The 25,561-nt window shown below is 46.2% G+C and overlaps 1 protein-coding gene across 2 annotated transcripts in view; it reads right to left on the reverse strand.

The window, feature by feature from the left end:
• Positions 1-874: 874 nt before the first annotated feature.
• TMEM131L (transmembrane 131 like) overlaps positions 875-25,561 on the reverse strand; it is a 167,794-nt gene continuing 143,107 nt past the window's right edge. The window contains exons 27-35 of one of the 2 annotated variants that reach the window (XM_027067612.2): positions 23,529-23,653; positions 20,159-20,325; positions 18,780-18,968; positions 14,718-14,796; positions 13,745-13,827; positions 5,680-5,800; positions 4,554-4,642; positions 2,485-2,624; positions 875-1,286 (exon numbers count right to left, since the gene is read on the reverse strand). In XM_027067612.2, the coding sequence (XP_026923413.2) occupies positions 1,011-1,286; positions 2,485-2,624; positions 4,554-4,642; positions 5,680-5,800; positions 13,745-13,827; positions 14,718-14,796; positions 18,780-18,968; positions 20,159-20,325; positions 23,529-23,653 (1,269 nt within the window). In that variant the 3' untranslated portion in view covers positions 875-1,010. Of the gene's footprint in view, positions 1,287-2,484; positions 2,625-4,553; positions 4,646-5,679; positions 5,801-13,744; positions 13,828-14,717; positions 14,797-18,779; positions 18,969-20,158; positions 20,326-23,528; positions 23,654-25,561 lie in introns of both variants that reach the window. The other variant, XM_027067606.2, reaches the window with a different exon arrangement.

The raw sequence follows: 25,561 nt of genomic DNA on the forward strand, positions 1-25,561 counted from the left end.
AGTGCCTGGTTTACAGTACACTGGTCCTCCTTGTCCCAGGCTCCCAACGACCGCAACAAAGGGAAACTGAAAGCAAACATTGCCAGCACACCTCTCAAAACTCTCTCCCACTGAATTTCCAATAAAGACAAAACGCAATGTAAAAATAAGACACTTTTATTCAAAGTTAAGAATGTTTTCCAGGTTGACACACGTACATAGATAATTCCACCATCTTATGGATTTCTAAAATCACTGACAGGCAGATACGAACCGGTCTGGCAAACACGGGTCAGCCACCTAACTCCCGAGTTTTTGTATTTGCACTAAGCCTGCTCACTCAGAGGGAAACCACTGGCCGGAATGTCCCTGCTGCTTTTGTTGCCCCCAGACTGGCATGACGGAGGGGAGGGAACACTCCTGCTACACTGAACGGGCAGAACAGCACTAGGCTCTCGGCTCCACCCAGCGGCCATGACCGCCAGGACCGGGAAGAGCCACCCCGCACCCCGAGCAGGGTCTGTCCAGGCCCATGAGCACGCTGCTCAGCGGGGCTTCCCAACCAGCCGTTCTCCACACTGGCTGCACAGTACCGTCAATGGGGAACCTGAAACAAAATCCAGATGGCCTGAGCCCCGTGAGAATCTCTGGGAAGGCCACCGGATAAAGGTCATCTCTGAAGTTCCCTGGGGGTGGGGGAGGGGGGGTTCCGAAGCTGTGGAGAAACATAGCAGCCCTTTCTTTCTCAACTCTTACCTTCTTGGAAGTCTCTCTTATTCTAATTTCAAACATTGGGCATGTCAGACACACTTCTGAAATTATGAACTTATGCCACATGGATGCTAACGTCTCTAGCAGGGATTTGCAATGGGTTTAAAAAAACAGAGCACCTGGGTTTCATTAAAAAAATTTATTTTCATATAAAAGTGCCAAAATATCCACCAATGTCATAATCTATCTCAGCAACCAGTTTACGCTAGTAATCAAAACACAAGCCTCTTTATTCACATTGTTTAGAAATCAAATCCTTTTCACACATTCCCACAGTAGCTGGAGTCTCTAGATAGTGGGAAGCTTGCGCTCCTATCTGCCGTGGTAGTCCATATGTCCAGGTTCATATAGGCACGAAACGGGTTAAACCCCGGGTAGTACTCCTTGCACATGACAGCCTGGTTTTCCATGTGAGTCGAATGTTCTGTGGTGGGACTGATGGGGCAGCAACTTTCATATACATCACTCTGCGGGGCCCAGATGGAACCAAAAAGTCCAGACATTGGAGACAAGCTTCGGGTGCTTGTGAGGTAGGGCTGAAGTGTACATGAGGAGAGAAAAAAAATGTTTTTATTTTTTAAAAATATTTATGTTTGAGAGAGACAGAGGAGCGGAGAGAGGGGGAGACAGGATGCAAAGCGAGCTCTGTGCTGATGGCAGAGTGTCAATGCGGGGCTCGAACTCATGAACTGTGAGATCATGACCTGAGCTGAGGTCAGACGCTTAACCGAGGCTAGGCATCTAGGCCACCCGGTGCCCCAAGAAATGTTTTTTTTTTTTAAATAGAAGGCTTGGGGCACTTGGGTGGCTCAGTCAGTTAAGTGTCTGACTTTGGCTCAGATCATGATCTCGTGGTCCATGGGTTCAAGCCCTGGGTCGGGCTCTGTGCTGACAGCTCAGAGCTGGAGCCTGCTTTGGATTCTGTGTCTGCCTGTCTCTCTGCCCCTCCCCCACTTGCACTGTCTCTCTCTCTCTCTCTCTCTCTCTCTCTCTCAAAAATAAATAAACATTACAAAAATTTAAAAACACAAGCCTTAGAAAGGCAACATCAAGGTCGAATGCTTACCAGTGGACACCACAGTGGTAGCAATCCAAGATACTTGTAAGGTATTAATATTCTCAACCATCTGGGTTGCTTCAACTCCATTTTTCTCAAATGGAGTGATGTGAAATCCTCATCTGACTGGAATAAACTTATTTTCAACCCAAGGAAGGACCCACACAGGTCAAATGCCCTCAATCTATAAGAACTGTCTTGAGGGGCATCTGGGTGGCTCAGTCAGTTAAACGTCTGACTTGGCTCAGGTCATGATCTCGGGGTCCATGAGTTCAAGCCTCACGTTGGGCTCTGTGCTGACAGCTCAGAGCCTGAAGCCTGCTTCAGATTCTGTATACTCCCCCTCTCTCTGTCCCTCCCCGACTTGTGCTCTCACTCTCTAAAAAATAAATAAATGTTAAAAAAGAAAAATTAGTGTCTTGAATGGATGTGAAAGGAAGGTGTGGGACTTTTAGGCTCAGAAGGGTACTGACAGGCAGGAAGCCCTCAGGACCCAGTCACAGAGGGCTTCCTGGCCCCAATTCAATTTTATCTACAGACCATCACCCTAACTTCTGTGATCTACAGGAACCAAGCCAGGCTTTGGCTGATCTGAGCCTAACTCTGAAATTAAGGGAGACCAGGATTAAAGCAGCACCAGAAGGAACTTGCAACTGCCCCAGGGTCACAGCACTAACCGGAGAATTGAGGAGACTGGCATGTCCCCAGGCAGTCGGCATATTGGGCGGGGGACTCCAGGTAGACTGAGAGTTGTGATCCATAACATCTGTCTGAATTTCGGCAGGACAAGGGAAGCCATTGGGGTAATTCATGTTTTCTACAAAGAATGGGAGACAACAACACAGGTAAACATTTTTATGGCAAGATCTGCATTCTTACTCTTGGGCCAAAAACTTTCAAGGCCTTACTATATTGACAAGTCAAAGACAGGTATAAATATTCACCCCATGTGGACCAGGAGGCCCACTGTCATTCTCAGGGTTAAAACTCTTTATCAGATACACTACCTGGGAAGCCCTCAGTGAGGAAGGTCTTCCTCTGGACTTGATGTTCTGTATTTGACAATTTGATGGGAATCTTTCTAATAAACACTACCGCAGATTGGAATCATGTCAAGAGTCTTACTAGTCCTCAACATTTTCCTTTATTACCTGCCATGCTAACCTCATGCTTCCGAAACCTATATATGTTTTTTTCCTATACATAAACAGTTATGGTAAAGTTTAATGTACTAACTAGGTACAGTAAGAAATCAAAGACAATAACTAATAAAATAGAAAAATTATAACAAAAGTTATGTGAATGTGCTCTCTTTTTCTCCTTCCCTCTCAAAAGATCTTACGGTACCGCAGTCACCCTTCTTGTGATGATAGGAGATCATAAAATGCCCATGTAGGGAGATGAGGTGAGGTAAACGACAGACATTGTGACATAGTGTTAGGCTAGTATCGACCTTCTGACGATACGTCAGGGGTCAGGGGGAGGATCATCTGCTTCTGGATGGCGGCTGGCCACAGGTAACTGACACAGAAGAAAGCACGACCGGCTCACAGGGTGCTGCTGTCATGAACACAAGCCCCACCAGCACAGGAAGAAAGTTACCACAGCACCCCCCAGTGGTTAGCATGGAGCAACGCATACATTACAATCGGGGGAAGTACATCTAATATACTGCTTACACCTTCCCTGAAAAGGCATGAGAAATCATGATCAGACTGTAATGTAGAATCAGAACACTCTGCAGTTTATCTTTTTGCATAGCTCTTATTGTTTACTATTACCGATGCTTGAGCCCAAGCATCTGTAATTTCCCAGAATTTCCCCTCCTAGCTCTGTACCTTCCTTCTGCAGCACCACCCAGGGGCAGAAGAGTCAGGACTTGCTGAGGAACAAGCCCATAAATGCTCGCATTTCACATGGGGCTTGCCTGCCTCAAAAGTTCAGCAAACATCTAACGCCTCAGCCTCCCAATGGATCATCTACAATCTTAGGTCCACATAAATCCAAATGACCCAGTTCTACCAAATGGGAAGGGCTAACTAGGTTAGAGTTATCTGTAGAAGCCCCCAGACATCCAGGTTGAAAGGGCTTTTCGAGGCCATATAAAACTATACATGGCAGGCATGCACAACTGAACCCACATGAAGCCACTCAGCAGCTTCCTGTAAGGTCGTTCTCCACGGTTGCTCACTGTTAAGGGCGTATTCTTAACAAACAAACAAATAACAACAATAAAAAAACCAAGCTCACGGACGCAGAGAACAGACTGGTGGCTGTCAGAGGCAGGGGTCGGGGCTGGTGGGGAGTGGGGTGTATGTGAAATGGGTGAAGGTGCTTAAGAGGCACAAACTCCCAGTTAGAAGATGAACCAGTCCTGGAGAGAGAATGTGCTGGCATGGTGTGGATAGCTGACCACACTGTACTGTGTATTTGCAAGTCGCCAGGAGAGACCCCGAAGGTTTTCATCACAAGAGAAAACCTTTGTAACAATGTACAGTGACAGATGGTAACTAGACTTACTGTGGTGATCACTTCCCAATATTTACAAATATGGAATCATGATGTTGTTCACCTGAAACTAATAGAACGTTCTACACCAATTACATCAGTTGTTTTCAAAAAGGTACTCTTCTGCAATTAGTGCCTTAGACAGACTTAGACCTTAGACTTCAACCTTAGACAGACTTCCTGCTTTCACTTTCTGAGAGTAAAAGAATGGCACTGGGATTGTTTGAATAGCTTTTACCTTCCGGAAAGGCATTATAATCATTCAGTTCCAATGGACAGTACACACTGGGGAACTGGCCTTCACAAGTCGCGCTCCAATCAATGAAACTGCTACAAAAAACAAGAGGTGTAGTCTCAGAAATAGGATGTCAAAAGATCAAGTAAAGAAAGGAAACCGATTTTATTGCCCAGCATCCTAATCACTGCTAATTCCTCAATTTTGGAAGATAAAAGATGTACTTTCTCAAGTCACAGGATCAAAGACTTACTAACTGAATGCTCCTCATCAATGACACAGCCTTGCAGGTTGGACGGTCGAACTAGGAGCACACTTCCTTTATAACCAGGTTTGTGAAGTCTAACCGGAGGCAGGATCCAAGGCCATGGCTTTATGAGCACTCTGGAAGAGTGACCGTGCTACCCTGAGGGTCTCAGCAAACACCTGACGGTTGTGTTATAAAATATCCACCTTTGCTCAAAGCAAGGCCAGCACTCACCTTACGTAAATCACAACCATAGAGACTATGATTCATGATAGATACTTCAATCACTGTTACAAACTGGATTCTCATTATAGATAGAAGGAAGTAAATACCACTGTAACAAGCTGAACCAAAAAAGAAAACTTCAAACAGATTCTGTGATTAAACACAGATAGCAACATTTTCTCAAGTTTTCATAATTGAATGCCATTAATATCCAACAGCAAAATTAAAAAACTGCTATAATGTAACTACTTTTCAATTCTCAAATTATTTGAGCTTTCTTAACACTTTAAACATGTTCATGATGAACACCATGGAAAAATGGAAATCTTTGCTCTGCTAGGTGGTAGAAATTCTGAGTGATTGTTTTTTCAGACTTGCCTCTCTTAATAGATCCGTCTTTCCAACTTAAAAAGGAAGGTAATTACGTGGTCAACAGCTTTGTTAGTTTTATTTCCGTTCATGTTTCTCTCAATCCGTGCTTTGTTATTTTCTGAGACATCACAATGCGACTCCAAAAGGCAGGAAACACCCAGCTAAGGTGCACTGGGGAAGAAGCCTGGCCCCCAGTTGTGTAAGGCCTGCCTAACTGACTGAATTCAAATGCCCACAGCAAGCCCTTAGGCTAAGCAAGGCAAGGACCAGAGGAGAGAGCTGTACCTATTATGCACGGGGGCGGGACCCTGCATCACGCCAGGCATGCTGTTCTCCATGGCACAGTTGTAGCTGCTTGTCACACACATGGGCTGCGTGGGCCATAGGTCTCCAGGTGGGTAAAGACCTAAGGAAGAGAACAAGGCCTCTCAGTCTACCTTCTTCCCCCTTGGCCTTCATCCCACCCTCCTTGCAGGACCAGCTCAACTTCCCTTCTCTCCTTCAAGAAAACACTCCCTGAATATCACCCACACCCACACACATGTCGATCACTTCTATCTTCCCCAACCCCTTTCAGGATATACTTTCAAGATATGAAGTAGAAAGATGGCATGTGCTTTAACCTTCACTTCGGACAGTATAGGACTGTCTCCTGACCTGGATTACAAGATCACTGTAATAATTTAACAAGTATTTGAGGGCCTGCTCTCTGTAAGGCCCCATTTTAGATGTCAAGGACACAGCAGTGGACAAGTTTACATTCAAGTGGACAGAGACAAACGAAAAAGGAAGGAGAATATGGCAGGTGGTCTAAGTGCTATGCAGATAAACAGCAATTTTATTTATTTTTAAATGTTTACTTGATTTTGAGAGAGAGCACGAGTGGGGAAGGACAGAGAGAGAGAATCTCAAGCAGGCTCTGTGCTATCAACACAGAGCCTAAAGCAGGGTTCAACCCCACAAACCATGAGATCATGACCTGAGCCAAAATCAAGAGTCAAATGCTTAACTGACTGAGCCACCCAAGGGGCCCCAACAGCAATTTTAAACAGGGTAATGAAAGGCCTCACTAAGGGAATATCTGATGGGTGGAAGATGTGAATAAGGTGAGAAACCAAGGGGGATGGGGGAGGCTCCAGGCAAGGGGAATAGCACTTTCTGTAAAGGCTCCTGGTGAGTTCAGAACAGCAAGGATACTGGTGTGGCCAGCAAGGAGAGTAGTGGGGGATGAGGTCAGAGATGACTGAGAGCCAGAGTGCAGAGTTTGTGGGCTCCCCAATTTAAGGATGGGGGCATTTACTTTGGATGGTATGGGGAGCTGTTAGAAGGTTCTGAGCTTAGTGACTACCAGGAGACAAGTCTCTACCAGTTTCTCACATTTCTGTACATCTTGCAGGCAGAGGCCCTGAATGCCTTTATTCTGGACTATCTTCTCAAGGATGTTTGGTAAGCAAAAGCCATGCAACCTATATACAGCCTCCCTCTGGAGCAAAGGGCAGGTATGCTTACTGCCCATTATAAAACATATGGGTTCCCTAAGCTCAGGGTTCCTTCCTGTAACATAACCCAGTATGCACACAGGTGTCCATGTAGGACCCAGGGGAATTGATGCAAACATGGTGATGTTCATGTAGCTGGCTTGGCCTCAGCCCTCTCTCAGCTTTATGTGGAGGAAATGGAGGCTGTCCCTCTGGGGAAATTGTATCTCCCACGCTACTACCTGAAGCAACGCTGCTGGCTCAGTGGGGCCTACAACTCATTGAGGTTCCCCTAAATGCCCGGGTGTGGCTCACTGATGGTCAGACTAAGCTGAAACTGGATAGTGCCCACTGGGCTGCAGCAGCTGTCCGCCCCAGCATCCACTCTGCAGCGTTGAAAATGAATATGGCCCCTCTGGTCAGGCACAGACCCAGGGTGGTTCTCAAAGCCAGCTCTTCTCTTGATAAACTGAGTTGTGCTTTTGCTGACACAAGCTATTGCTAATAGCCTAGCTACTGGTCTGTCACTTGGAAAGCTACTAACTGGCAGATTAAAAGACACTTTGCTTTAGGGATGTGAAATGGGGAAACAATTGGCTTCCAATTAAATCATCTGAGCCACTCAGGTAGGGTATCCTGGGGAAGGTAGCCTGGAATCAAGCTGCACACCCAGACGACCAGGACTGCTGCCTGTCATATCGGATGTGGGAGCACTTCCAGCATCACAAATGCACAGAGGGAAGAAACCACTTGTTTAGGATGCAGGACTACCACTGCCAGCCAGATTCATCACAGCTGCCTCGAGCTGGGGTGGGCCACATCATACTGAGCATTGCTGTCACCCACTCCTGGCACATGGACCATGCTGGACCCTGAGCCCCGTCTCCAGGCCATTACTGCTGCCTCCCCACTGCTGACACATTTCTGGTTACAGTGCTGCTGTTCATCCAACCAGCCGGCACAGCCACATCACTGCAGCCCCTGAAAGTAACCTGACCAGGACAGCTATCCCGGACCAAAGCCACTCAGCAGTGGGTTGAGAGTCAAGGCATTTGGTGGTCCTTCTACACTCCCTATCACCCACAGACACCTGGGATGGCTGGGCTTGGAACAGCCTCCTCCAGTTCAACCCAAGTAGGAAGTAGGGAGATGACCCTACTTCCTCATCTCCCCTGGTCTACATGCTTATGTAAGGCAGTTTGGTACTGACTGGACCTGTGCCCAGAAAGGGATACTGGCCCTTGGCTGCTTCCTGGGTATGAAACAGGACTAAAGGGGTGTGGGGCAAGTGGGATACAGAGATCTGTTCTGAACATCCACAATTCTGCCCCGACCACTTCTAGACATGTGACACTTGTTTTTTGCCCTACTAGCAACCCTAGGCTGAGCTGGGGGGTAGACACTCTGGTGTCAGTCCAGCCAATAGGGGGCTGAGTGGGTTCACACTTAATTCTGGTCCAGTCACCTGGATTCTCTTGTTAGACTGAGGGGATCCTGGACCATAAGGATGCCAATCACGTGGATGGGTACACTGCTCTCTGAGTCCCCTACATGGCCCATACAGGCCCAAGTGGGGGAACATATGGATCCCTGTAAGTTTCATAAAAAATGCCTTGACCCAGGGCACCTGGGTGGCTCAGTCGGTTAAGCATCCACCTTTGGCTCGGGTCATGATCCCATAGCTCATGGGTTCAAGCCCCACATTGGGCTCTGTGCTGATAATGAGTAGCTTGCTTGGGATTCTGTCTCTCTCCCTCTTCCCCTCTCTCCCGCTCTCTCTCGCAATAAATAAACATTTAAAAAAATGCCTTGACCCTTGTGGACAAAAGGTGGTACAAGTACGGTTTTGTTGTGGAAAAAAAAAAAAGTCACTGTTACAGTTACAGCTCTTGTGATGAGAGACAAGGATTCTATGGTGATGGAGGAGGAAAACCTCAGCACCCGGGGAGGGAGTGCCTTAGGTCTCAGGAGGTGCAGAGCACAGGAGGACATTCATGATCCCTCTTTTTCAGAATTGCCCTTGGAGTCTTCCTCAGGGAGGAAAATGTCCTGGTACGGCTCTTCCAAACTGTTGTTAGGGCCTTAAATGTGACTGCCGAGTCCACCAAATTACATCACACAGTTCTGACCTCAACTGGTCACCTTCTCCCTTGATGTTTCCAGGGGATGGACTGGCTCCTGCCCCCTCCGTGCAAAGCACTTGAGCATCTCCGGCTGTCTCCTGCCTTCACTGCCATTATCAGCGCTCAGTCATTTGTGGGATGGATGGATGGACAGATGCCATCAGCTGGTGGCATCCATCAATGGGACAGCCTGGGCTATCTGCATGTAGGCAGAACCTCCACAAAGAAAGACCAGACTCAATTATTCAAAACTGAATTGGGAACCCAAAGGTTTACCGGCCAGTCAGGCCACACTCGAGACACTGCCAACCTGTATTCCCTGAATGATCAGGTCCCATTGCCAGGGCAGGGGGGCAAGGGGGGGAAGCGGGGGCGGGGCAGGGGTAGCAACTGTAAATGACACCTTCTTCCCAGGGCAGTGTGTGTACCCCCAGAACGGTACTTCTCGTGCCAGTCACCAGTAGATCACGTAGCTTTCCTATGACTGTGGAGATCTCTCAGAGATGAGGATGCTCTTGGTTATTCAGGGAGACATCCCTGAAGGATAACTTGCTGTTTATGCACATCCTGTAGGCAGTAATCACCATGAGGGAGCCATCCAATCAGCAAAGATGGTATTAGATTTGTTTCCTAACATTAGCTGAAATGATCAAAGACACCACAACACCAGCTTGGCTCTGGAAGGCGTTCAGGTCAGCGCTAACTCACTGGCCAGGGTGTGGGGGACAGACTCACCCAGACATGTTCCTGTAGGTCAAGTTGCAGGCTATATCATCATAGTCAAATTAAAAGATGTGGCCCCACCTTCTGTCAGAGTAATTGAGAACTACTTAAGGAGTGATGTATGCATGAGAAAATGGACCAGAAGCCAAGGCTACACAGCAACAAGGGGTGTGTATATTGTTGTGAGACAATTTTCTATGGGTGTCTCGCTTTTCTGTACTTCCTGCAAGGAGGAAGCTAGCTGCCTATGTTCTGACCTACCTTTCCAAGGATGTTTACTAAGCAAAGCCTCAGGAGAGAGATAAGGTCTCTCTTCGGAGCAAGGGACAAGCTTCTTTTTTTTTTTTTTTTTATTTTTTTTTTAATGTTTTTATTTATTTCTGAGACAGAGAGAGACAAAGCATGAGTGGGGGAGGGGAAGAGAGAGAGGGAGATACAGAATCCCAAGCAGGCTCCAGGCTCTGAGCTATCAGCACAGAGCCCGATGCAGGGCTCGAACTCACAAATCGTAAGATCATGACCTGAGCCGAAGTCGGTTGCTCAACCGACTGAGCCACCCAGGCGCCCCAAGGGGCAAGCTTCTTTAATATTCAACAAAATAAATACAGTGTTTCCTGACTATTATAAAACACTTGGGCTCCCTAAGCTCAGGGTTCCTGTCCTGTAACGCACCCAGAGCCCATGCAGGTGGCCACCCGGGCCCACCTGCATCATCCCCATGGGACTGCAGGCCAGGACCTGCCATAAATACATCCATGTGCATGCCATTCATTGTGCTATACGTCCTCTGTGTCTGACCCAGAAGTCTCCTGTCTTCTGCCAGTATCTATAAAAATGTGGTACACTAATTGGTTAACTTGTAAGTTGGGTAAACTTCTCAGATCCTCCCCAGTTCTGGACAGAGAAAGGCTATGACTTATGTTAACATGGTCACTAAGGCTGCATTGTTAAAAACAGATGGTAAGGCACTGATGGATGTTAACCAGACTTACTGTGATCATTTTGCAATATACACACATATCAAATCATTACATTGTACACTGTATAAGTCAATTAAACCTCAATTTAAAAAGAGAAAATTAAAAAGAAATTAGATGGCAAGGTGAGAGCAGATGCAGGGAGATCTGTCAGGAAGTTATCGTGACAGCCCAAGAGAGAAACAACGATGGCCTGGACCAGGGTGATTATGGTGGAGGTGAGGAGAAGCAGTAGTCAGATCCTGGTTGGAAGGCAGAAGACGAACAGAAGACAACACATCATGTGTGGGCTACAAGAAAAACAAGTCAAGATTTCTGGCCTGAGCAACAAGAAAGACCAAATGGGAAGGCTGTAAGGTGAGCAGGACTGAGGGAGGCCGAGCACTGGGATACCCGCTGCATCCCCAAGTACAGATGTCAAATGGCAGTTGGCTATAAGACAGTGGTGTTCAGGAGAGAGGCCCAGGCTAAAGGTGCAAATGTGGGAGTCATCAGGGTGGAGGGAGCACTTAGGTTTGCAGATGGATGAGACCACCACAGGACTGTGCACAGAGACAGCACAAGGTGGCATGACAGGTCGGGGGGTACTGAATTGGAAACCCTAAAACTTAAGGGCCGGAGCAGAACATCTAAGGTCTGCAATAGGTAACCATGGAGACGGGAGGACTGAGAAGTGTGGGACTTCACGGCACGGAAACTGCTAGGGCCCCTGCAGACACTGTCTCGGGGAGTGGTGGAGCACAGCCAGTTTCAGAGAAGAGGAGGAAAGGAATCTGTTAGCAAGCACAGAATACTCTTCTAAGAAGTTCCCCCAAAGAGAGGCACGACATAGCTAGAGAAGGGGGTCGAGAGAGAGGGTTTGGGCTGTTGGTTTTTTAAAGATGGGAAGTATCACAGCTGATGGAATGACCCCCAGAGAAAACAGGCTGACGGCAGAGGGATGGGCAATGCACTGAAACAAGAGCCTTGGGGAGGAGCACCGCACTGATGATTCAACAGGTTGAAACAGGAAGGAGCAGAAGATGTTGTGACTGGTGGTGCATGGAGGGGGCAGTGGGAGCCTTCCGAAGGCCTCCAACTGTCTCTTTCCTTCCCAGGGAAACACCAAGCAATATCAGCTAGGAGGACAAGGCAGAAAGCACTGGAAGTATGAGCACAGAGGAGGGAACAGATAAGGGCCCAGAGAGTCGCAGCCATGGGGTCACGTGAAGCGAGGGCCGTGGACGTACAGAGCAGTGGCTGCTGTGTGTGCTTCTGCCCACTGTTCTCCAGCCTCGCTCGCTGACACTGCAGCCGGCAGAGAAGCCGCAGAACCTGGCAGAACCCTGACTGTGGTTTTGCAAGGTGTCTGCAGTGAAAGGAGGTAGCAACGGAGAGACTGTAACGAGGACGGGGAACTGGGGCTGGGCAAAAAGCAGCTGTGTGAGGAAGGGCAGGGACGGCAGAAGGAGATGGGGCCAGTGCTCTGCAGACAGTCACTCTGAGCAAGATCTAATTCTCTAGTGACTTCAGGATCCAACCAAGGACTATAACAGGTGATTCAAAACTAATTGCAGGGGTGCCTGAGTGGCTCAGTTGGTTAAGCATCTGACTCTTGGTTTCGGCTCAAGTCATGATCCCAGGGTTATGGGATCAAGCCTCGCATCATGTTCCACACAGAGCATGGAGCCTGCTTAAGGTTCTCTCTCCCTCTCTCTCTCTCTCTCTCTCTCTCTTTCTCTCTCTCTCCTCTGTACCTTCCCCATTCTCTCTCTCTAAAATAAAATAAATAAACAAAAGTAATTGCAGATTATTAACACCAAGAACAAGGTAAAAGGCACTTGAAACATACACACATGCAAAAAAACAGATTAAGACTCTAGACAACATGTAAGTCTCCACCTGACAACACATACAGACAGATACAGACAGAATACCATTTTAAGGCATATCTGTTTGACAGTTTTTATTTTTCCCCATCAACTAAATCTTATCTTGTCTACTACCTTAAAGAAAAAAGGTAGTACCACCTAAATTTTGTCCAAATCTTGCTTCAGCAACATTACTGAATTCAAGAGTTTTTTTTAATTGAAAACACTTATTTTATTGGATTAGTAGTTGGATCCAACTCACAAATAATTTATTTCTAATGACAATGCAACAACAGCAAGTCCAAAATGTATCCAAAGAACAGCACAGAAGCCTATGCTTTCAGAGTCGGCTCCAATGCATAGAGGAGTTTTCAAATCTAGTCTCATTTATATGAGCAAAAGCAAGTACATGCGTTAAAGCTAAATGATGCCACGGGAGTGAACTTCAGGTTTATCCTGCCACGGTTCCTGACCCTAATCACGTGGGAAGCAGGCACTAGAAGAAAACAGGAGACACAAGACAAGAGCCAAGAGAGGTAACAAAGAGAACTGGAGAAGAAAAATGAGGGAGACTGGAGTTAACGTCCTACAGAGACCCCAGGAGGGAGCGGGGTTTGGTTTTCCCTCCCACTCACATCATTTCCACACCCCTGGGACGCTGTCCTCCCCACCTGGGGGTAGCCTACAGGAGCTCAGCTCCTGGTCTCAGGTCGCGTACAGGGAGCGAGGCTGGTCACTGAGGCTGCGAGGCCAGGTTAAGGGACTTCTAAGACATGGGGAGGCAGGGAGGACAGGGAGAGAGTGGGAAAGGTGGAAGCAGGCTCAGGTGCTGGGACTTGACCCATGGCATGCCGTCCAACCAGAGCTTACCTTTGCTTTCTCTATTTCTCTGTTACCTCAGACAGGCAAAGGTGGACCACACATAGCAGTAGTCCCCTGCAAAGCACCCCGTGCTATACTCGGGCCACAGGGCACCCATACCCTGGCTCTAAACGAGGGGGCAGCCCAAGTCAGAGACCTCGATGAAGCCAGTCCAGAGGGCAGGTACATTCCCAACGCACGAAAGCCCAGTGACATGGCTTGAACAAGAGGGCGCTGGGCGAAGCCCCAGCCCCACCCGACCTGCCTGTCTTGGCAAGTTCCCCGACCTGCGGTGTGGAGCACCTGGCTGCTGTCTGCTCCAAGCGTATGCGCCTCACCTTTATCTTCTTCGACACCTGCAGGCCCGGCAGGAAGGCTGGGACAGGGAGGTTCTGCATACTGTGGGACATTATTCACGTTTCTGTGGAGAAAGTGAGAGAATGAGGATCTACTCATTTCTTCTGTACAAGGACATACCAAATTTGTTCACTGAGTTTTTATAGACATTCTTCCCACAAGAAACATAAAATACTAGAGACACAATGGTACACGGCCAGAAAAGGGCTGAGGAATAGTAAATTCCCAAGACCCAGCAGAGCCTTTTTTAAATAAACAACAAAACAAGTTTAACTAAGGTAGCTAAGGCGAACTGCAGATTCACCATCAGCCCACCACCAGCCGGCAGCAAGTATTAATCCCTAATTTACTTTCTACCTCTAGCAAAACAGTTCACAGACAGCTTTGTCTCCTATGCTGAGTTTCCTTCTTTACAACCCCACCAATTTAGTTTCAATGACAGCCTCCTGTCCTCTCACTATGTGACCAGCGCCTAAGGAAAGGTGATCACGTGCCCACTCTGAAAACCTCTGCCAGCTGCGTACCCTCCTCTTCTCCCACTCAATAAAAGCCACTTGTTGATTTTGTCCCATGCGGTGGCAAGCATCACACAGAATTGTTACCATGGGGGTAGCTGCTGGGGTCTTGCAAACTTCCCTAAGTCATGGGCATCCAGTTTTATTTCAAGTTGTAGCAAAGCGTTGATGACCCCCACCCCTACAACTACTGCAGTTTCTCTGCTTTCAGGAACGAGACGTGTTCCAATGTGGCTACGTCACTGGGCAGCCCAGAGATCATGAAACGTGTTTCCTCGGGAGGATCCTGCCTCCTGAATGATGAGCAAAATTGGGCTGTATTTTCCCACATCCTTAAAAAGTTTTCCTATTTTCACCCGCAGAACCAAGTAAAAGGAAGCAGTGACAGGAAAAGCAGTACCTACAACACACTGTCAAAGCTAGGAAATTAAAAACTCACGTGGGATTGCAGATGTTATGAGAAAGATTCAAGGAGATGGGAGTTTCTGAAGGAAAGTCATTTTGGGAAACATTGTCTCCTGCATAAAAAACAAAAACATTATCATTATGTTTTACACATGTAATTCAAGTGTATTATGTATTAAAGAGCAGATGGCTAATACCTCCAACCCCTAATGAGCAAGTTCTCACTTTAAAATGATTTTCACATTCAGTAATTTTATTTTATTCTTTTAAATTATTCCCAACATTTATTTATTTTTGAGAGAGAGAGACAGAGACAGAGTGTGAGTGGGGGAGGGGCAGAGACAGAGGGAGACAGAATAGGAAGCAAGCTCTAGGCTCCGTCTGAGCTGTCAGCACAGAGCCTGATGTGGGGGTCGAACCCATGAACCGTGAGATCATGACCCGAGCCGAAGTCAGATGCTTAACTGAGTGAGCCACCCAGGCACCCCTCAGTGATTTTATTTTTAAAAAATCTCTATTATAGGGGTGCCTGGATGGCTCACTCGGTTAAGCATCTGACTTCGGCTCGGGTCATGATCTCACGGTTCATGGGTTCGACCCCCACATCAGACTCTCTGCTGTTAGCACAGAGTCCACTTCAGATCCTCTATCCCCCTCTCTCTCTGCCCCTCACCCACTTGCACTCTCTCTCTCAAAAAATAAACATTAAAAAAAATCTCTATTATATTTATCTTCATTGAAAAGTTACTGAAATTCAACACTTAAATTTATGAATTTTGGATTAATGGTGTTTTAATTTTGGCAAAAAGCTGAAATCATTAATATCATGTAACTTTCTCATAGGGGTTTTTCTGATAAAAGAAATCTTGCTATATAAATAGATCCCTGCAATTTATAAAAGTAATACATATTTACTGTAAGAAATCTATGAAAATAAATGTAAGTTTAAAGAAGAAAAACAGGGGGCGCCTGGGTGGCTCAGTCGGTTGGGCGTCCGACTTCGGCTCAGGTCATGATCTCTTGGACCGTGAGTTCGAGCCCTGCGTCGGGCTCTGTGCTGACAGCTCAGAGCCTGGAGCCTGTTTCAGATTCTGTGTCTCCCTCTCTCTCTGACCTTCCCCCATTCATGCTCTGTCTCAAAAATGAAAGGAAGGAAGGAAGGAAGGAAGGAAGGAAGGAAGGAAGGAAGGAAGGAAGGAAGGAAGGAAGGAAGGAAAGAAAGAAAACAGAAGTCACCTGCAATTATACTGCCATTCAACATTTAGATATATTTCCTTACAATCTCTAATTGGGGTCATGCTTTACATATATGTTGTCCTTATGGTCTTTTACACCATAATTATGCTGGGGACATTTTTCTGACAGTACGTAACCCTCAAAACAACTTATAAACTACATATTAAGCCACTGTACAGAAACACTATGAATAATTTTTGTCATCTTGCTCTCTCAGCCTTTCCCCCAAGCAAAACTGCATTTCTATTTTTTGTTAGTAAGGACTGATTTTTCAGAATCTTATGTTTGCATCATCAGGCAAACTTTGTCTTCAGTGGTGGATGGAGCTGGGCTTGGGGTAGGCTGTGGAACTCAAGCTTCCTCAGGCCAAACATATCCCGCTATCAAAGCGCGTGTACCTGCCTGCCTTCATCTGAGCCTGTGTGTCTCCATGTGGGCGACAGTGTCTCCTAGAGGGGGGCAGGACTGCTGAATTTCTTGGGGGTTGAGAAGATCTTATCTTTTTATCCCTAAAGCACACTACACAGTAATAAACACTGCCTATCAGTGATATTAAAATTTTACGGGGGGTCATTAAGAAAACAGTGTCTCAAAAGGCTCCTGGGGAGGGAGAGGATAATGAAAGAAAGGCTGAGAAATGCAGCTTGAAAATACGCGTGGGTGCTTTCTGTAGGTTTTTATGGTTACTAGGGCCCTGGTCTCTCAGACAAGACCTTCTTTTATAGGTCTCACTGCCGGTGGGAGACAGAGAAGAGAGGACAGCCCGGAGGCTGCTGAAGGGAATGGTCTGTGGCTTGAAGCGGCCTGTCTTGGGGGGAGGAGACAGGGTTCAAGCAAACTGGGGTGTGGAACAGGCTGCCAACCTCTCTGTGCCCGGGACCTCAAATCTCAGACTGCACGGGGACACCAGCCCTGGCCCCTCAGGGTTACTTGGGAGCAGTGTGAGTGTGATGGTGAACAAAGGCCTCACAAATGTGAGTTTCTCAATCTCACCCTTACACAAAGACTAAGCTGAGAATAACAGTGAAAAGGAATGAATTCCATCTTTATATAGACACAGAGCTTTAAAATAACATTAAGTGAAAGAAACAAAATGCAGAATGATATACTGAAGTATGATTTCCCTTATGTAAGTTAAAAACAATAATTCTATACTTTGTTGATGGCTATATAAATGTAAGATAAAATATGGACTAAAAGAACATGTACCAAGTTCATGACAGTGGGCAGTGACTCGGGGAGGCCAAAGTGGAAAAGACTATAAAGCACTATTAAAAACAAAAACAAACCCAAGGGTAAAGATAGCGAAAGTAAGAGTAGTTAATTCTGGCCTTTCCCAAATCCTCAAATTTCTCAAAAATAAGAGAAGGCCACAATGTTCACAGCATTATTCACAATAGCCAAAACGTAGAAACAACCCGAGTGCCCATCAAAATGAGATATGTGCATGCAACAGAGTATGATTTGGCCTTAAAAAAGAAGGATGGGTGACCCTTGAAGACATTACGCTAAGGGAAATAAGCCAGACACAAAAGGACAACCACTGTATGATTCCACTTAGACACCAGAGTAGTCAAATTCATGGGGACAGGAAGTAAAGGTGAGGCTTCCAGGGACTGCAGGAAGTGAGGAATGGACAGCTGTTGTTTAAAGGTACAGAGTCATGGGGCACCTGGGCGGCTCAGTCAAGCATCTGACTTCGGCTCAGGTCATGATGTCACAGTTTGTGAGTTCGAGCCCTGTGTCAGGTTAGCTCAAGCCCAGCTCTGGGTGAGCACGAGCCCTGCTTCAGGTGAGACCCACTTCTCTCTCTCTCTCTCTCGCTCTCTCTCTCTCGCTCTCTCTCTCTCTCTCCCCCTCCCTCTGCCCTTTGTGGGGTTCCCCCCTCCCCCTCTCTTAGATAGATAGATAGATAGATAGATAGATAGATAGATAGATAGATAAAGGTGCAGAGTCTGTCTGGGGTGATGGTAAAATTTGATGGTGGTGATGGTTACACAATATGAGTGTACTTAGCACCACTGAATGGTACACTTAAAAATGGTAAGTTCTGGGGGCGCCTGGGTGGCTCAGTCAGTTAAGTAGCCGGCTTCAGCTCAGGTCATGATCTTGCGGTTCGTGAGTTCGAGCCCCATGTCAGGCTCTGTGCCGACAGCTTGGAGCCTGGAGTCTGCTTGGATTCTATGTCTCCCTCTCCTCTGCCCCACCCCCTCTCACACTTTGTGTCTCTCAAAATAAATAAACGTTAAAAAAAATTTTAAAAATGGTAAATTCTGTGTTATATATATTTTACCATAATAAAAACTTGCAAGTGAAAAAAGGAATGCAAAAGTTCTTTGAACTGTGTCAAAGATAGACATTAAATGATGGTGATGATGGTGGTGATGATGATGATGATGATTTATGGAGAGGGAAAGGAAGGAGGAAAGAACAAAAGAGTGAATGAAATCCAAAGCTAAGTAAATACTCCAATCTGCAGTCCCACATGTACTCCAGGCCCTGGAAAACAGATCCAGGTCTCATACTGGGCTAGGCAGCAGGGCAGGAGGGAAGACAGATGGGAGGGAGGGCAGGGGGGAGGCGGGAGGCAGAGGCGGGAGGGAGGGCAGGTGGGAGGGAAGACAGGAGGGAGGGCGAGAGGCAGGGGCAGGAGGGAGGGCAGGAGGCGGGGGCAGGTGGGAAGGAGGGAGGCCGGGGCAGGACGGAGGGTAGGTGGGAGGGAGGACAAGAGGGAGGGCAGGTGGCAGGGAGAGCAGGAGGGAGGGAGGGCAGGTGGGAGGGAGGGAGGACAGGTGGGAAGGCGGGAGGCAGGGCAGGAGGGAGGGCCGTTCCCAGGGCTGGGTGTACTCCCAAGACTCACCGCCTTGCAGGAAGTGCTGACGGCCCACTGCGGGCTTCTTGTCCCCGTCAGAGCTGCTGCTGCTGCTGCTCCAGCTGCCCCAGCTGCCGCGGCTGGCCCGAACGCCGCCCGAGGAGCTGCCGCAGTCGGAGCTGGAATCTGAGCAAGACTTCTCCACACACTTCTTGCCAGTCTTCTGGTAGTAACCCTCTGCAGGAAGGAAGGGAGAAGTCATATCTCATTCGAACAATTTTCAACTTGATGCCATGTCTACCCAAAGGAGATAAGTGAAGTTATGAAGAAGGCCAGGTTCACGGTCAGGGTCTGCTACCTCTGCACATCTAGCGAGAAGAAAGAAGTTAACTACAACCAATAACGGGACTTTAAGAAACAGTGAGGGATGGGCTGTGTCTACTCTGCCTGCGGGATGGGTGATTACACCTGGCTGGGGCTCAGACTGTCAATACCAAGCATACCCTTGATCTAAAAGTGGTTCTGGAAATAAACACTCTGTGAAGAAAACTGAACTACTCGATCAGACTGGAAATTTATAGGTAATTTCTCCCTCTCTTTTATGAAGATACCTCCTAAGAGCTTCAACGTACTGGGGCACTGGCTGGCTCAGTCAGTACAGCATGCAATTCTTGGTCTCAGGGTTGTAAGTTCAAGTCCCATGTTGGGTGTAGAAATTACTTAAAAATAAAATCTAAAAAAAAAAAAAAAAAAAGAGCTTCAAAGTACTATTTATGTGTGAGTGGAATGAACCCCCAAGAAGACCAAAAGGCAACACATGTCAAGGGAATGAATGAGAGGACAGAGAAAGAAACTCCCGAAATTTGCCAGCCATGTGCATCGAGGACATGGACGTGTGTCTGGGAACACGGTGTTGGCAGACAGGACTACAACTCCCCCACACCGTCCCCCAACACGTGCAGTCAACTTCAGTGGCCCTGGAGCCTCCTGCTACCCCTTAGTCTAGCTTGGACCTAGCTGTGGGTGCCCTCTACCTCTCACTCCCAGAGGCGCTGCCGGGAAGTTCTTGGGAGGGACGGCAGCCTGGCTCTGTAGGAACTGCATGGCTTGGGTGTGTGAGAAGAACACAGTTCTCACTCCGCTGTCCCCAGAGGGAGCAACCACCATTCCTTCAGCACTGCGCAGGAGGACAGTTGAGAATGGCCAGATTTTAGGGAGGAGGGGACAACACTCGAGGCCTGCCCGGGGTTCAAAAGAATCTCAGGTTTACAGTGTCATCCTGACAACTTTCCGTTCAGGCGTCAATAACCTAAGTTGCCTCTGAAGCGATAACCTCATCAAGGTGCCATTTCTTTACAGTGGCTACTTCCTGGAGGAACCAAAAATCCCAGCAGAAGCACTGCTCATAGCTCAACAAAGTCACACACCTGCCTCTTCCTGTGCAGCAGGTAAACTGCTCCCAATGCCAGCATCTGTCTTACAAATTTCCCCCGGGTTTTCCTGTATACACCAGTTTCGGACATTGATGTCACTGCTCAGCTCAGGCCTTTCAAATGCATTGCACACAAGTTTTAATTCACTCTTCTCAGAAGGCCTAGAAGAACCACAAACAAACAAACAAACAAAAAAATCACATCCACATGTTATCATCCAACCATCCTTGCTTTCCATGAGACTTACCAGAGGTGAAAATGAACCTGGGACAACCCAAGACCTCTGCTCTTCGTGTTTTGGGGGAGAAGACACTGAGTAAGGGAGTGGTATCAAAAAGACAAAAGATTTTTGCTGTTTTAGAACTACAATCAATCTGGAGCTCATTTAATCTCCTCTATACTTCACAATGAGAGGAATAAAACTCCACAAAGTTAAATAAGTGATGGAGTCCCTCCGTCACCTCATAAGTGGCAGGTCCAGGTCCAGAACCCAGGACTCTTGGCTTTAGTGACAGGTATGATTCTTAATAGATGAACCTGCTGCCTGGTGTCTGGGGGAAGGTACTGAGCGTTCATTTATATCTCTTCTCATCCATTCATTTAGCAAACATTTATTGAGTGACTACCATGTGCCATGTATTGTTAGGAAAGCTGTGCTTACAAAGCATAAAGTTCTTTCCCCAGGGAGCTCACAGTCCAATGATAACATCTCTCTACTAGACCGTGAACTGGGGGAAAGAACTGTCATGGTTTTGTAAACGGCAAAATAGAAATGGGTAGAGGACACCACAGGAGTCCACAGATGGCTATTCACATCGTCTAACTGCAGTACCTCACATCAGGTTTGTAGGATGGCAGTTAAGAAGACAAAATATGTGAGCTACAGCACATGATTTCATTGGTTTCTGACCGCTCAAAGTAAAGACTATAACAGAAGCAGCAAGAGCCAAGGAAACAGACAATCCAACAAGCACCCACTTCTCTTTTTGTAAGTTTACCCATTTATTTTGAGAGTAATCAAAATAGGTGAGGGCCCCCCAGCTACTTCTTAAGTATCATATTCTCAAAACATTCTGATTAGTTACAAGCTACTGGAAAGTTCTATTTTAAAATTTTGTTTCTTGGGGCGCCTGGGTGGCTCAGTCGGTTAAGTGTCCGACTTCGGCTCAGGTCATGATCTCATGGTCCGTGAGGTCGAGCCCCGCATCAGGCTCTGTGCTGACAGCTCAGAGCTTGGAGCCCGTTTCAGATTCTGTGTCTCCCTCTCTCTCTGCCCCTCCCCTGTTCATGCTCTGCCTCTCTCTGTCTCAAAAATAAATAAACGTTAAAAAAAAAATTTAAAGTTTTGTTTCTTTAGCATGTCAGAAATATCCTTGTAGAAATATATCATAATGCTTAATTGGTGAAATTCCACTCGAATTTTGTATCTTCCTGTATTTTCACATCAGGAAAATATAATACTTTAGAGTGACCTAAGTCAATCAACTTTTTATGAAAATACATGTAAAAAGAATAAAAGGTGGGGGGCGCCAGGGTGGCTCAGTTGGTTAAGAATCCAACTTTTGATTTGGCTCAGGTCATGATCTCATGGTGCATTAAGATGGAGCCCCTTGTCGGGCTCTGACCTGACAGCACAGAGCTTGCTTGGGATTATTTTCTCTCTCTCCCTCCCTGCCCCTACCCCGCCTCAAGATAAGTAAATAAAGCATTAAAAAAAAACAAAAGATATAGCTTTCCTTTCCACAAGATACCACACTGCAGCTTTTAAATAATTTAGCCTAAATAAAATGGTAATTGCTAATCAACAATTAGTATTTAGTATTAACAACGAACTAGCAGTGAGTCTATGCTTTTTTCCTATTTGCACTTTGCTGTTTGCTCTGAGTGAGTCAGGGACGTTGGAGCTGCCTGACCTTTCCCCAGCAGAGTGTAAACGAGAAGGCTCGGGGGGCGGGGGGGGGTGGGGTGCTGCAATGCTGAATCACAGGCTCCAGACAGCAACCACCTAAGCGACCCAGCGACAGACACTGCAAGCAGCACCATATGTGCCCCCCACCCTCCCATGCCAGGGTCCTTGCCTCAGTGTGGGCTGTGCTGCCAGAGTCCCCTTCCAACAACAGACAGAACTGCAGCATGGTGGAGCCCCTTCCCCAAGAAGATTTGGAGCCACTAGAGAACAATCTGGCAGAAACACATTTAAATACCTAGCTGAGCTCATAAGAAAGAAATTCCCAGATGCCTGAACTCAGAAGAAGAAAAAGCCAGAGTGGTGAGGATGTACTCAGGAGGAAAAAGGTTTTAAAGCCCAGGGGGGTAGGTTTTAATTCCTCTCAAAGACAGTTATACAAGAGTCAGGGAGCTGGAACTATTCTTAAATAAAACTGGGGTCCTGGGAAGGGGGTATTGTCAGTGCAAGGGACACCTGAAAGGCTCCATCCATGGACTTAGGGAGGAAAAGGCAGGAGAAAGTGTCTCTACTAGAGGCTCTGGGCTTGTGCATGTTGGGTGTTTAGATGTCTAAACCAAGAAATCAAAATTCAGAAACTATACCACCAGGTAGATTTGAAGTCAGAATGTACATACATACTAGTGACCCCTTGAAAAAACAAACCAACCAACCTCAAGCTGAGAAATTCACATAATATCGGATTTAGAAAGATATTTCTGAAAAGCCAGAATGTGGGATTCCCACAAACACTATCCAGCGCCTTCATTTTACTGAAAAGAAAATGAAAGCTCAGGGATATTAGGTGAGCTACAGAAGCAAGGTTTCCAAAGAAGAATATCACACTGCTTGGGTTCCAATTCAGACCCTGCCCCTTACCAATTCTGGGGCTGTAGGCCAAACACAAAATGTCTGGGCACCTCACTTACTGACGCTGTAAGAGAACCCAACTTCCGCAGGACTGAGCCTCAGAGTCATGACTGTTCTCTTGTTAAGGGGCAGGGGAATGCAGGACCCCTCGCGGGTGAGAGCAATGCGGGGGTAGGAGGCCTGAGAGCTCCCAGCTGTCTTCTCTGTCACCTGGCCCACAAACACTCCTGCAACTGCATTGCACAGGCAGAATGAAGGGCCGGGCACAGAGGATGCCACACTTTTTCCTTAAAACCTCCCAGAGCTTTGAGCATTTTATAAAGTAAAAACATGAAAACTACGTTCACTTTAAGGTATTCTTTTAGGAAAAGAAATGAAAACATAACCAGGATATGTATTAATTTTAATAACATTTATCTCAAAATACAAACATTGATATCTATTCTCTGTATCCAATACAACAAAAGTAAGATTAAAAGATAATAGCTAAGAATAAATATAGACTAAAAAACAGATGAAAATTTTAAAGAGATCGTAAAAATTACACACCTCAAGACCTGAGCAGTACCTCTTTTCTTGTTTTTTCTACACGTTCGATTTTTATTCCAACTCAAGTTTTGTAAATTGCCTTCTTTCTTCTCCTGAAGCTTCTTCCTCCTATAAGGATCTTCTTGCTAAAGAGAAAAAAGAAACCTTAAGTAAAGGTTTAAACTGAAGACCAACTTCATATGAATTCAGAATGTTCCAACATGGGTGAAAACAGAGACATACATTTCTCAATCTCTAGTTTGTTTTCATTTCCCTTCCTTCTCTACCTTCCTCAATCTCTGCAAAAAGAAAAAACAATCATTGCCTATAAAATTCCAAACAGGCTAAAAAGGAAAAACATCTGTTAGCAATTTAGGGTCAGCTTGCTGTTAATCGGCAGCAATAAATTCTCCAGCATTCACCTGTTAATTTGGTATGTGCAATTCGCATGAATTACAACTGAAGAAAAGTCACGTAAAAACTCAACTTAGGAGTAATTTGTGTATTTATGTTTTTATTTGTTTACAGAAAAACTTTAGGAGGACAGCCAAATCTCCACTGAGTGTGCCAAACTAGTTTAAGCTTTTGTAAATAAGGCAAGAATATGCTTGATGTTTTAAATGTGGTTCTGAAAAACTTAATTTAGCATGAAATTCGTATTTTTATATATCTACACATTATGTACGTATGTGTATATACACATATACACATACGTGTGTGTGTGTGTGTGTGTGTATACATATATATATATATTTTAATTTGGGCCTTTTCCTCTTTTAAATGTTAGGCATAGTCCGTTAAGCCAAGAGAAGGGGGATTCCCCTGCCCCTTAACATTTTAAAGTAGCTCCTGCCTTAGAAGTCCTCTAATACTCTATTTCTCTTCCTTCTACCACTCTGCCTCTTTAAAGGTTTTTTTTTTAATGTTTATTTGAGAGAGAGAGAGAGAGAGAGAGAGAGCGAGCACAAGCAGAGGAGGGGCAGAGAGAGAGAGGGAGACACAGAATCCAAAGCAGGCTCCAGGCTCCCAGTTGTCGGCACAGAGCCCAAGCAGGGCTTGAACTCACGAACCATGAGATCATGACCTGAGCCGAAGTTGGATGCTCAACTGACTGAGCCACCCATGTGCCCCAAACTCTGCCTCTTTACAGCAGAGGCACTGTCAGCAGGTGGGAGAAGGTACAGAGCTCACTAGGGCTTGAAAAATACATTGTTCCTGGACATCACAGAGGCAAATCCCCCAGCTCAGAGAGTCCTCTTCCTACTGACCCTTAGGATTCACCTTTCATACAGAATAAAGACTGCCTCATTTTACCTTCTTTTTTGAGAAGTTTGGTCCAGAAATCAGAGTAGGAATCCATGACATTCTAGCATACACCTGACTAATACACATGACTTGGAAGAGGAAAAGCAGAAGGTTTCAAATGCCTACATGTTACATATCTGGGGTATCAAAAGCCTCATGTACCTATTAAAGCAAGAGGCTTACTACAATAAATACTAGAAATAAGATGAAACTGCAACTGTACATGTGGTAGGATTATGGGATTTGGGGGTTCTTCTTAATACTCCTTTAGTTTCTCTCCCAATAAGTATGTATTAACTTTTTTCTGATTCTGAAGGTATCTGAAAAACAAGACACGTTAACCACACAAAGCCCTATCTTCTAGGATTTTATGCTAACTGCTTAAGTTAGATGCTAAACACATTAATAACATATGATCAGACATTATCCAAAGTTAAACAGTAAATATATGCCATATTTATTCACGTACTATTCCCTGTATATTTCTAACTTTGGGGAGGAAAGTTTTCCTCTCCCCTCCCCTCTCCACTTAAGGGCCAAGAAAGACTTTTCAACACAGCAAGTACTTGAGCCTTTCTGTCCCTCCAGAGTCACATACAAAGAAAGGATCTGTCTCTAAGTGGGGTCAGAGAAAGAGTGAGCTGGTCAGTAGTCACTCTGACACTTGGCTGCCTTTCTGCACTCAATCTGGTTAGATTTGTCATCCTGTGCAAACAAGAGGGACTACAGAGACATGAGACTGGGTGGTC

Source organism: Acinonyx jubatus, chromosome B1 (assembly GCF_027475565.1).
Source record: "Acinonyx jubatus isolate Ajub_Pintada_27869175 chromosome B1, VMU_Ajub_asm_v1.0, whole genome shotgun sequence".
Lineage (NCBI taxonomy): Eukaryota > Metazoa > Chordata > Mammalia > Carnivora > Felidae > Acinonyx > Acinonyx jubatus.